The sequence below is a fragment of the Rhodamnia argentea genome, chromosome 8, assembly GCF_020921035.1.
Source record: "Rhodamnia argentea isolate NSW1041297 chromosome 8, ASM2092103v1, whole genome shotgun sequence".
NCBI lineage: Eukaryota > Viridiplantae > Streptophyta > Magnoliopsida > Myrtales > Myrtaceae > Rhodamnia > Rhodamnia argentea.
The window spans coordinates 9,927,502-9,939,510 of NC_063157.1; the positions used below are offsets into that span (position 1 = coordinate 9,927,502).

Sequence of the window (12,009 nt, forward strand, 5' to 3'; positions counted from 1 at the left end):
CTAATTTTACTTGTTAGAAAATCACTCGACTGTTCTTTTCGTCTAAGTTTTAAACATCTTGATAGAAGTACGTTGGAGTTTATACATAGAAAATATTTCGAGAATAAGGTTCGTAAACGTTCGAGAACGTATCGTTGACTTTGTTCACGGCTGAACGATAAAAGAAAGTTTAACCTTGATCTTTTGCTTTCCTTTCTCATATCTTTTTTCTGGTCCTTATATTTAAGAATCGTGGGAAAAAAAACACAACTAAGAAGACCAACTATTTCTTTTTTTGGGCATTTCCGCTGGTTATTTATTTAAATTTTTTTTTTTTTTTTTTTTGGGGCGGCGGGGGAAGGGGGCGTGGTGTTTCGAAACCGCTGGTTTTTGTTGAAATCCTGATGTCATGTCTAAAAACGACGTCGTTTCTGGCGGGAGCGCCTTCCTCGGGGTCCTGCTCCTTCGGCACTAGCCATTCCCTCCCTCCTGCTCTCTCTGTCTCTGCTTGCAGTGAATTTCCGAGATCACAGTCGAGCACGGGACGAGCGCAACACCTTCTCGAACAAATCATTTCTGGGTTTCAACTTTTCGACCACTTCCTCCAGTCATGAACTTGCCAATCGCTTTCGTCTCCATCATCGCTTTGGTCCTGCTGTCCAGCGATTCTCTCCGCGGATCATCCTCGACTTCACTACCCAAAGACCCACTTCTTGGGGTTGCTCCTGAAGGTTCGAGTTCATCGCTTTCTTTTGGTGTCTTGTTGGTGAATTTTCTTTTTCCTTTTTTAATTGGACGAAGCTCGCTAGTGTGTGGAGTTGACTTTTGGATGATTGATGAGAATCTGCGTGATACCCAGATGTGAAATATTACAGTTCATCGCACAGGATCAAATGCAAGGATGGATCGAGGGAATTTACCAGAGCCCAGCTAAATGACGATTTCTGTGACTGCCCTGATGGCACAGATGAGCCAGGTCCTTTTTAAGCCATTTTTGAGTAATTAGTTTGCTACTGTCCTTAATCTATTGGTTGTTCTCCCATCTTGCATTGTGTTTAGATGGGTGAGTGGATGCCACGGAAGGGAAACAAAGACAAAGATCATGAATAGTATAAACATTTAACAATGGAATTAGCAAAGTCAACATTTCTTTTTTGGGCCATAGAACTTCCCCTGGTGCAAAACTGGGAGGAAATAGAAGTAAATTCATGAGTCATTGTCACCCTTCTTTTCATTGATTTCTGTCTTGTTACACTGATGAGATGCATATGACATACTCCCGGTTCTCTTCTTTGCTGAACAAAGCAGACAAATTGTTACCTTAAGCAATTTTACCAGATATTACAAACTTGGGGAGATATTACGAGGACTTAATCTTTTCCTTGGTAATTGTCATGAACAATCAGTTTTCCACCATGGATCAGCAAAACTGCGGATTGCTCTATTTGATGTGAATGCTTTTGAAGAGCAATGATGCGTATTCAGTTTATATGGGATGGTCCGGCCAACTTTCATAAACTGGTATTGTTGAGTGATGCTCTCTATTGATATCTTAGTGATGATGGTTCATCGAGAAGCTCAGCCAGCCTCATGTTAGCTCTGTTGTATTGTGCTTGTCACAAACCATGGATTTTTCTTTTGTTGGGCTTGTAGCATGAGTTAACCATTCTGGTTTTAGATAGTCTATGAAATAATTACTTATACAAAAAGGACTGTTACTTCTCCTAGGCTTTATCTCTTCTTTTAGAACAGAGTATTTGTTCAAACACCTAGTAGTGTCCATATGTGGACCTGCTTTGATGTTTAGAGTATTCTAAATGACACTGTTACTTTTACCAGGCTTTGCCTCTTTCTTTAGAACATCGCATGTATGTTTGCAAATTCCTTGTAGTGTCTGCCACTAGATCTACGTGCTTTTCTAAGTGTAACTTCACTTCCTCTGACTCGACAATGCAGGAACATCAGCATGCCAAAATGGAAAATTTTATTGTTGGAATGCAGGACATGTTCCTGTCATTCAATTTTCTTCGAGAGTAAATGATGGTATTTGTGGTAAGTAGTTCATTGGAACTTTTTCTCCATGGTCTTGGCCTTTCCAAGCATTCATTTTCCTGTGTAGATTGCAGACCTCATTCTCCCTTCTAACCATCTGTACGTAACACATGCATGTAAGTTCATGTAAGGCCAAAACAAGATCTTGCTGCCTTTGAAATGCCCAACAAGGTTGCAATCCTTCTTAGACATGGAAATATAAACTATGATATCACATATGGCCAATGCCAGAAGTCCTCTTTACAGATTTTGATTGTGTCAATGCCAAGGATCTCTCTAATCTTCACTGCAATGAGATGTTCCGTGCTTTAGCGTCGTGAGGTGCTGATTTATCATATTTTGTGCAATAACAGATCTATTTACCTGCTTTAGCAACTTCATGTCCCGGATTCTCTTCCTCACCAAACAAAAATCACTGCTAAAATTTTACATTAGAGACTAATTGATGAACCCTAATACCATGAAGACGAGTGAACAAGGTGAAATTTCCAGTGATGAACAGATTTGAGACTACTTGCTAGGAACTCTCCAACTATTGAGGACAAGGACACTAATTGTGAGATATGCATTTGGGAAATGAATGGAAACTTTTTTTTGGCGTTACATCTTAAGGATCATTTCAAAAGCCAGACAAGAGCTGGGATTGATCTTTTCCTTAACGCTCATCAAAGAACAGTGTTTCTGAGAATACAAGAAAAAATTACAGGAAAGGGGAAAGGTTGGAGAGAAAACAAAAGGTGCATGTTTAAATAAAATTTAAATGCTTACTGTTATATGCAGTGAACTGCAGTGTGATCAATTGTAAGTACAATGGATGGTAAATGTGTAGATTAATTAACATCATAACACTGTAATAAGATACAAACTGATGCTTGGACTAATTTTCCCTTTTCATTGTTTAGGATATTTGTCGATTGGACAATTACTAAATGCTAAGGTCTTACACAAAATTTAGAGGCTGACATCATCCGACCTCGATAGGTTGACGGAATTGCTAATATCGTTCTGGTTCTTGTAACACTGATTTTAGCATCCGCTGGACATAGGGGTAACTAGCAGGTCGTCATTCTTTTTCTGCTCCCTCTTAATGCATCCTCCTAATGTATGTTCTTTGCCTGGTCCATGATGTATTTAGACTGCTGTGATGGGAGTGACGAGTACGACAATAAAGTGAAGTGCCTGAATACATGTCGGGAAGCTGGAAAAGCAGCAGCAGTTGAGTTGAAAAAAAAGATCGCTGTGTACCAGGAGGGTGTTGCCATACGTAGACAGGAAATGGAAAAGGCAAAAGCAGCTGTTGCAAAAGACAAGGAAGAATTGTCAAAGCTGAAAAGTGAGGAGAAAGTGCTGAAATTGCAGTTTGAACAGCTTAAAGGTTTGATTTTTCCTAATTTAGTGGTATCTTGGCAAAATAACTTGAATTTAGTCATCATGATCTCATTAAATCTGAGTTCACCTTTGCTACGTAGTTGCTGGCTACTGCACATATATTTCATCTTTGTTGATACCGCATCTATTGCTAAAGTTTCAGTGATAGCAGCATAATATGGTCTATGGAATTGGGAAAACTAAAACTCTGATGATGACAAAATCATTATAGAGATTCTACTTGATATAGCTTACAAATAGATATTTTACATTACTAGCTGTTTGATAATTGTACCAAACAACAAAGCATTTTCTGAATGAGTGTGGACGTTGTGATTATTAGACATCGATATGCCAGATGTATTCAAGCCTTGCAGGTAAAAGAATGGAAGACTTGGGAATCATTTGGTTAACTCACCAAAAAAATTACTTAATCCTTCTAAATGAGTATCTAGTAGAGTTATGATGTTTGGAAGATTAGGCTATGCTTGGGAAAAGATAGAAATGAGGGGATAGGTGGAAAGTTGGGAGAAGTTTGAAATTCTGTGAGAGAGAAATAGAGGGAAGTTTCGAATTTTTTGATACTTTCTCTCCAAATTCTGTCCACTTGGTGCTCCCAAAATAGCCTTATTGTCATCGTCACTATTTGCTATTTCTGTTGTTCTACATGTGCTTAGACTACCCTTCTTCCATGTTTGGGCACTTTATGATGCTTAGGTTAATATTTCTTTTACATGCGGTCTTTTTTGTGTTACTATCAATTGCTTTTGTGCTGCTTCATCTCTCAATACAGAGTGCAAAGAACAAATAGAGAGAGCAGAGGAGAAAGAACGCATGAGAAAAGAAAAAGAAGAGAGACAAAAAAGAGAAGTTGAGGAGAAAGTTGGCAGAGAGAAAAGCAAAACAGCCGAGGAAATCAACCAAGAGACAATTGGAAAGGGGAGAGGAGGTGAAAGTGATACATCAACTACAGAGAGTATGCGTGATGAAAGGATTGGACTTGTGGATGATTATCCATCTGACCAGGTTCAATAGAATTTCTTTATCCTATTAACTTTTTGTCAAGTAGTAGGTCAATGGGTTGTAGAAAATTGTTTTTTTAAATTTTGAAAGTTTCGGCATGGGATCTATATTGCTTGCTGCAAGTTCTGCAGTGTTAGAATACGATCTGCATAGACAATGTCTTATTGACCTACTTTTGTTTGGTCAAAATAAAATTACCTAGGACTGATTGAATTATGACATCATAGATATTGTGCCTCTGCATATAGATGTTGATTCGATACCTTTCTTTTTTTCTTTTTTTCATAGTAAGGCATGCTTACAAAGTTTTGGATGCATATAAGTATGTTAATTTCCTATGCGATAAATTTCTCCCAGTTCTTTAAATATGTGCGCTTTCGATAGGATTTGGAAGAAGATTTGTCAGGGGAACATGATCATCTACTGACCGGATTCCATGATAAGCAAATTACTGTGAGTCGTCCAAAGTATAATCATGCAGCACAGGCAATTTATTTTCTATAGTCAATGTAATTCCAACAATTTGGACATTTGTTGTTCTGTATAGCATGCTGTCGAAAAGAAAGATGAGTTGGTAACACCGGCAAGCGAGGAAGAGTCGATTGTTTCATCTGAACCTATTGTCGACGCCGAAAGCAAGGTGGTTAATGGTTATATAACTGCAGAAGTATTTTTTTTCCAACTCTTTTGGTTTTATTACTTTAAGGTGACTGCAAACCCTTAGATTTCTCTGGTAAAATTTGGTGCAATCATAAGCAAGTACTCTATCATAGATGCTATTCGCGTACCACTAATACTGCCTATGCAATTCTGCGATGTGCATGAAATTTATGCTCTCATGCCAAAGTTTGATTTCAGTCGATCATTGCAGAGAATGTTATGGCTTGGCGGAAGTGAATGTCTGACAGAAAATCATGTCGCCATAGTTATTAGAGTCATCCTTACCACCTTTATTAGTGGACTCCTCTTATCTCATGTTTTTGTGTAATATGTTCACATTCAATGTTTGGGGTATCTCTGCTTTCTCTTACTGCATTCCTTGCAGATGAATTGATCAAGCCTCCTCCTTTACTCCCATTGGCAGTGTAAACATAGCTCGCATGTCATGGAAAATCCTGTTAGGTTTAACTCATTGTGAAGAAATATATTCTGATTACTCATTTGAGTCTGTAGCTCTAATAGAAGATGCAGCTGTTCCTCAAAATTTGGCAACAGCAATTTTATTTCTGTGTAATTTCCATCAAGTAGATATCATGGGTTTGAGAAATAATATCTTTACTTGAGGTGTCTACATGACTGCATGTTACTCTTCCGCTTGTTCCATGCAGAGTGTTTTATTTTTATGGAGTTCCTGAAGTTCTTGTGGTTTTGAATTTGACATGATCTCAGATATCTCACTTTAGCTGGCTTTTCCAGAACCAGTGAATGATTCTTTTATTACTTGTAGGGAGATGACACATCTGAGAATGCCGAGGAACTGTCAAAGGAACAGTTGGGTCAACTTGTTGCTTCTCGGTGGACAGGGGAGAAGACAGAGAAGGAAAGTGGGAAAGACTTTGCCAGAGATAACAATCATGCGGAACAAAGTAGCGAGATCCCAAAAGACATGCGTGATGGTATTGATGATATACATGCGTTAGAAACTGCTCACAGCGAAAAGAATGAGTATGATAATGTGGAAGATGGGTTTGATGAAGATTCTGCAGCGAAGGATCATTATGATTTCACTTCTCATTACACAGACGAATCAGATAGTGACTCAGACGAATCAGATAGTGACTCAGACGATGAATTAGACTTAGAAGGTTCACTTTACGGCTTCCTGTGAATTTGAATATCTTGTTCTAAAAGATCACTGGAATTTTGGTTACCTAATGTGTCATATTACGTGGAATAATATCAACTTGTAGATCTAGCAATCCAGATGTTCGTTTCTTGGGTAGAGAAGATGAAGAAAATGTTGCGGGGAATTCTTCAGGCCATCAATATATTCCAGACTCCTGTTGACATATCTGGTGGGTGGTAACCTTACAGTTCAACTTCTAATCTTAAGATCGAATGGTACCGAAACACGTCGTTTATGTTTTCGTTTTTCTTCAGAGGCTGCTCAGGTACGCAAAGAATATGAAGAATTGAGAACCAAATTATCTAAGATCCAGTCAAGAATATCAAGCTTGTCACAAAAGCGGAAACAGGATTTCGGTGAGAAGATACGGCTATACTGGTGAGAATATCTTGGACAATGGTGCTCTTGTGAATTAAAACTCAGAACTAAATGTTACAGGCCCAGGAAAGGAGTTCTATTCATACTATGGTCGCTGTTTTGAGAGCAAACAGAATAAGTTACTACTACTCTTTTCTGTGATGTTCTTTCCAATCGTTTATGTTTTTCAAGTTGAGTCAAGGACCAATTTGCAAAGATCAAGCTTTCTCAGCAGTCCATGTCCTAATTTGATATCTCTTGATCTAGGTACATTTACAAAGTGTGCCCCTTTAAAGAAGCTTCCCAGCATGAAGGGCACTCTACAACACGCTTGGGGTATGTTATTGTTGTTTGTCATGGATTTTTCATCTATGCAATTGCTATTCTTATGTTAAAGTTGCTAGTTCATTTGAGTGTTGTGCTGAGAATTACTTTCCTTACATCATTTTTATAGAGGCACCAATTTTCTTCTTCAACTTAATAGAGAGATTGCCGAGAAATCTTAATGATGTTCAGTTTAATTGCAAATAGAAAAAATGGCTCGGGGCTATTTCATATTGGCAGATGCCAAATGCCTGCTCGTATGAATTAGCACGATTCATGTAGCACCTATAACTTTTGGTCCCTGAGATATTTAGAATGATATTACTTCACCATGATTAGATGACCGAACCAGACCGTAGATGTACAATTTTTTAGGCATTTGAATTGCAAATTATTGTTATCTACTTCTTAATAAGACATAATGTTGGCACCAGATGATTCCTTATTCGTATCTGTCATCTTTAGAGGGAAAATGTTTGGGTCCATGCAATTAATTTGTGGTCTCATTGACCGTTAGAATTACCATGAAGATATTCTTTACTGTTTTTCAGCGGATTGATGTTGCACATGTTTGCGAACAGATTTCAGACCCTGCATCTCGGATATTAATTTTATCACCCTAGTTTTCTTTTTTCGCCCATGACAGTCTCCATTGCACTACTCTGTCTTGGGATTTTAGTTTTGTCAACTGTATGACGGTTATCATGCGCGGTTACCAGGAAGTGGGACAAATTTGATGACAGTTACGGAGTCATGATCTTCTCAGCTGGTGACAAGTGCTGGAATGGTCCTGACAGAAGTATGAAGGTACTTTATTTGATTTAGAGTTTAGTTTGTCATAAATAGACATGGTTGAAAGTTTTTTTTCCCTCTGAGACGCAATTTATTTGGTGCCAATGTGGACTTTCAGCTTTGTGATTCTCTTAGAAGGATAAACCATGGCACACTGCTAAATAAAGGGATCGAATAGCTTGTATTTTGGCTGTTTTGCAAGGCTTGCTCGATTTCCTTAATTTTTAAATCTTGCCGATTTCAATTGATCATCACATATCAAGAACTGCCAGCCTCTAAGTGGGATAGGTGGTGGTATGTATTGCTGTTATTATGTCTGTTATTGCACTTTTACAGGTGAAGCTGAGATGTGGGTTGGAAAATGAGGTTGCCGATGTAGATGAACCAAGTCGTTATGAGTAAATTTCTTCCCTATTACTGCCTATGTGTAATTGTACGTCCCTTGTGTAAAATCTGGTTTTCTGTGACAGATATGAAGTGCTGCTATCCACTCCAGCTCTTTGTAAAGAAGATGAACTGAAGGTACTTGTTCTGCCGTGTCTCCACTGTTTCAAAATCACCTCTTAATTCAAGTAGTCTCTCATGGATGCCTTAATCTCTGGAATAACGTGCTACAGGAACTTCAAGATAAGCTAGACACGATGAGCAGAGAACTGATGGAAGGCCACGACGAACTATAATAGATTGCGGAATATCGAGCTTGAACGACCCGCTTTGTTCGTAAGAGGCTTACAAGTAACATTTCTCAAGTAAAGGAGCGACCTGTGCAGGCCTTTGTCAGTTGAGCTTCTTCGTGGTTACTAGGCTGGAAAAGTTTAGCATTCTTGGGAGCACGTTGATTACCAGAGCTGTCGAATGGGTAAATGGCAGGATCAGGATGGGAAGCTCTCGACATGACTGCGGCGTGAGAAGGATTTTCACGTTACTGACCGACATGTTGTAGGCTTGTGGCATCTTATTGTATTTAGTGTTTCTAAATAGCTGTAATGTCGATAGTTTTGTGTATGCCCGGAACATGGTGATTCTTCTGACTATATTATACAGCTCTTTTGTAGATCAACATCGAGCAGTCCAGATGCCGAACCGCGATTAACTTAGTTTGAAGGTTAGAGGGTGCATAAGACACAATAGGTAATTCACAGCAGGTGAAAATGGCGACAGCTTTTGCCATTCATTCGTTGCCTGTCGCATATAGTTTCGTCGAAATGAACCAACCAATGTGTACGCGTTGAGCAGGAACCGGCATCCAAGGGTAGGTCTGGCCAAGGGTAACCAGCGCAGCTATGAACTGGCGATTCTTCTTCCTTACTTTCAGCTTCATATTTTTCTTGTTGCCATCTCTCTTTTCACTTCTGAGATTGGAATGCAGAAGTTCACTCTCCGTATCGAAAATCCAACCTATCGGAACACCCATCGGTCTAAACTTTTACCGGGTCACAACAAGTCCTCTTGTCTCTCCGTGCAACTGAGTCGAGCTCGATGGTGCTTGTCGACCGAATCTTTAACCAATTCGATAGTTCCTCACAACTCCATCGACCTTACTACCAGTAGTTGTGGGCTATGGTACGGCTAAGAACGTTGGAACAGCCCACCGTGCGAGCAGTTTTCTTGACAAACTTAAATGCATCATGCACGAGAAACGGTCAACTGATGTAGACGTTGACCAGGAAGAGAGAGTGAGAGTACCAAGTGGTAATAACAACGAGGGAAAAATTCAATTAAGGGCCGTAAGGCCCTTCACTTTCTCAATTAAGGGCCCGAAGTAGATCTTGTTTCAAATAAGGGCTTGAAGTGCCCTTTTTATTTCAAAGAAGGGCATGACCAAAGGGTGTTTTCGTTTTTTACTTTTTTTTTTTTTTTGCAATTTCTTCCTTTTTTTTGCTTTCCTTTTCTTTTTTCTTTTTCTTTCTCCTCTCTCCTCTCCTCTCCTCTCCTCCCGTTCCCCCAGCCATCGAAAGAAAGAAGAAATTGAGCAAGCAGAATTTCTGCTTGATGTCCACGGAAATCGACTTCTCTTTTCAAAAGAAAGATCAGCAGTATTTGACGAATAGAACCATCGTGTGCGTCTTTTCCTTTCTTTACGTTCCTAGACTCAACTTTTGCAAAGCAGGTTAAAAACATATGCAGAGAAGAAATGAAACAAGAAATTGAGAACAAAAAGTCAGCGCAAATGGTGAATGAGAGTTAGGGAAGATGATGATCCTAGGGCAGCTCAAGATGTTAACAGTTCCAAGTAAAAGAGCCAAAATGGTTCAAGGTCTCGCCATTGAAGTTTTTTTTTTTTAAAGGAAGTATATTATATCTTTTAGGAGTACATCTGCAGAGGCAGGTGAGACCCCATTCAATGCTTTGGCTGGATTTTCATGGCCCAAAGACAGAGACTCCTGAAACTTGAGAGGCCACCGAGACTCCTGAAACTTGGAAAAAGTAATGGAATGTAGTAACAATGTGATCGGACTTTGAGGCGTGTAATCACTCTCTTTTAGGATCAATTTGCCCTACAAAGTTGCTATAGGTTTCTGGCAAATTCCCTTCAGGATACAACAAAGTCCCATTGAGATTACTGGATTCCAAAAACTCTCTACGAAACAATGAAGATTGGCTGTCTCTCTTTTGAAAGAAAACAAAAGAATAAAAGTTGTCCACGGAAATTGAACAGAATTGTCATTTATATAATACTAATGGAACACACCTCTTGGTGTCCAAACCGCCCATGTACGAACGCACCTATTCATGTCCGAAACATCGCATTTATTCATGTCCGTAACATTACACCAATTCATGTCCGAAACATTACCATTCGGACATGACTGTTCATGTCCGAACAGTCATGATTAATAATATAGAATATAAATATAAAAAAAATTGATTTCGAAAAATAAAAAATAATAATTAAGGTTTATTTCCGTCCGCGGCGTGCAAAGTGGTCAAAATCGCGCACCCGCACGCGGGTATAGTGGGGTCTAGCCCACTTGCCTATTTCTTTATTCGAAAGACTATTGTGGCCTTTATAATTAATAAAGAGACTTTGCACCCTTCTTTCTATCCTATGTGGAATTGAAAAGGCAGCTTTTGTTTTAACAAACAAACTTCAACACCTTCCTCGGTGACCCTTGACTTCTCCGCAAAGACATTGATGTTGCTGTTGCTGTGCCTCAACCCATCACAACGCCTGTCAGGGCATGCGCGGGCGAGGTGTGGCAAGAAGAGCTGTTCATGAGCCACTTCTCTGCGTCGTCCCACTTTGAAGGGAAGTCCCTTCTGGACAAGTTTTTTCCCACGCTGAAGCTGAAAAAAGGCCTACCAGGGGTTGAAGGAGCCTAAAGCAGAGTCGCGGTGGTCTCTGTCCTCCTGCTCGTGACCGAGCTCGCTTCGTCTCTCCTCCTCTGCCTTGAAACCTCAAGAACGCCACCACCCTCTGTCGGGTTGCTGTTGCTGGTGTTGTCATAGCTAATGGTTCCCACAACAGGGAATGACTTGACGAACTCAGACGTCTCTCTGAGGTTGGTGGAGCTGCCCAGTGGAGTCATCTCTGTGCCTGCATCTCTGTGGTGGACCTCTGTGCCTGCATCTTTCATTGTTTCAATAGCTGAGGTCCTGAACAAGAAGCCTTCTCCGTAGGGTAGCCCTCGCCAGACCAGGGCCCGACGCCGACCCAGGCGAGGGGTCGGCTGAGGGTCGCCCGCCAGACGACGGCGAGGGCGGCCGCTGCCTGAGGCCAGCAATGGCTGGGGGAGGGGAGGAGTGGGGAGGAGAGGAGAGGGAAAGGAAAAGAAAAAAGAAAAGGAAAAGCAAAACAGAACAAGAAAAAAAGGGAGAAAATTGCAAAAAGAGTAAATGACGGAAATGCCCTTCGGTTAGGTCCTTCTTTGAAATAAATGGGGCACTTCAGGCCCTTATTTAAAATAAGATCCACTTCGGATCCTTAAATGAAAAAACGAGAACACTTGAAGCACTTAATTAAAATTTTCCCTAACAACGACGACATTTCTCCAGTTGAGCAATGGACGTCGTCGTTGTCCATCCTGTAGATTCCATGAAAGGAGAGAAGATCAATGAATGAATGACTAGAAAAATTTGCAGAATATACTCTTAACACCAGCGACAATTAAAAAAACGGATTTGTCTCCGTAACCTGGATTAGGTATTCTAAGTACTTTCTCATATGTTGATAGAGTCCTCACATGTCTTTTCATGTAATATATAAATTCGAGGGATACGTGTGACAGAGCAAGGGTTTTCAATCTTACCGACGGCACGAAAGAGAT

At 40.1% G+C, this 12,009-nt stretch overlaps 1 protein-coding gene across 5 annotated transcripts; it reads left to right on the forward strand.

Annotated features, from left to right (window-relative positions):
- Nucleotides 1–470: 470 nt before the first annotated feature.
- On the forward strand, nucleotides 471–8,969 carry LOC115736513 (glucosidase 2 subunit beta-like). 5 transcript variants are annotated; one of them, XM_048283784.1, is made up of 16 exons: nucleotides 471–710; nucleotides 839–955; nucleotides 1,936–2,031; nucleotides 3,167–3,406; nucleotides 4,193–4,425; nucleotides 4,807–4,875; nucleotides 4,970–5,089; nucleotides 5,870–6,227; nucleotides 6,333–6,437; nucleotides 6,523–6,624; nucleotides 6,707–6,764; nucleotides 6,893–6,961; nucleotides 7,669–7,756; nucleotides 8,078–8,139; nucleotides 8,212–8,263; nucleotides 8,359–8,969. In XM_048283784.1, exons 1-16 carry the CDS (start codon nucleotides 590–592, stop codon nucleotides 8,419–8,421), a joined length of 1,953 nt encoding a protein of 650 aa, XP_048139741.1. In that variant the 5' UTR covers nucleotides 471–589; the 3' UTR covers nucleotides 8,422–8,969. The 5 variants fall into 5 exon arrangements, with proteins under 5 accessions (XP_048139741.1, XP_030524100.2, XP_048139742.1 ...); XM_030668240.2 differs by having other exon boundaries at nucleotides 4,970–5,062; XM_048283785.1 differs by having other exon boundaries at nucleotides 4,807–4,864; nucleotides 4,968–5,089.
- The last annotated feature ends 3,040 nt before the right edge of the window (nucleotides 8,970–12,009 follow it).

Bases quoted from the DNA above. Each gene is read 5' to 3' on its own strand.
- LOC115736513 (XM_048283784.1), top strand. From the start codon at position 590: ATGAACTTGCCAATCGCTTTCGTCTCCATCATCGCTTTGGTCCTGCTG. The intron at 6,438-6,522 runs GTGGGTGGTAAC...GTTTTTCTTCAG, and splicing joins GACTCCTGTTGACATATCTG to AGGCTGCTCAGGTACGCAAA. The intron at 6,962-7,668 runs GTATGTTATTGT...CGCGGTTACCAG, and splicing joins CACTCTACAACACGCTTGGG to GAAGTGGGACAAATTTGATG.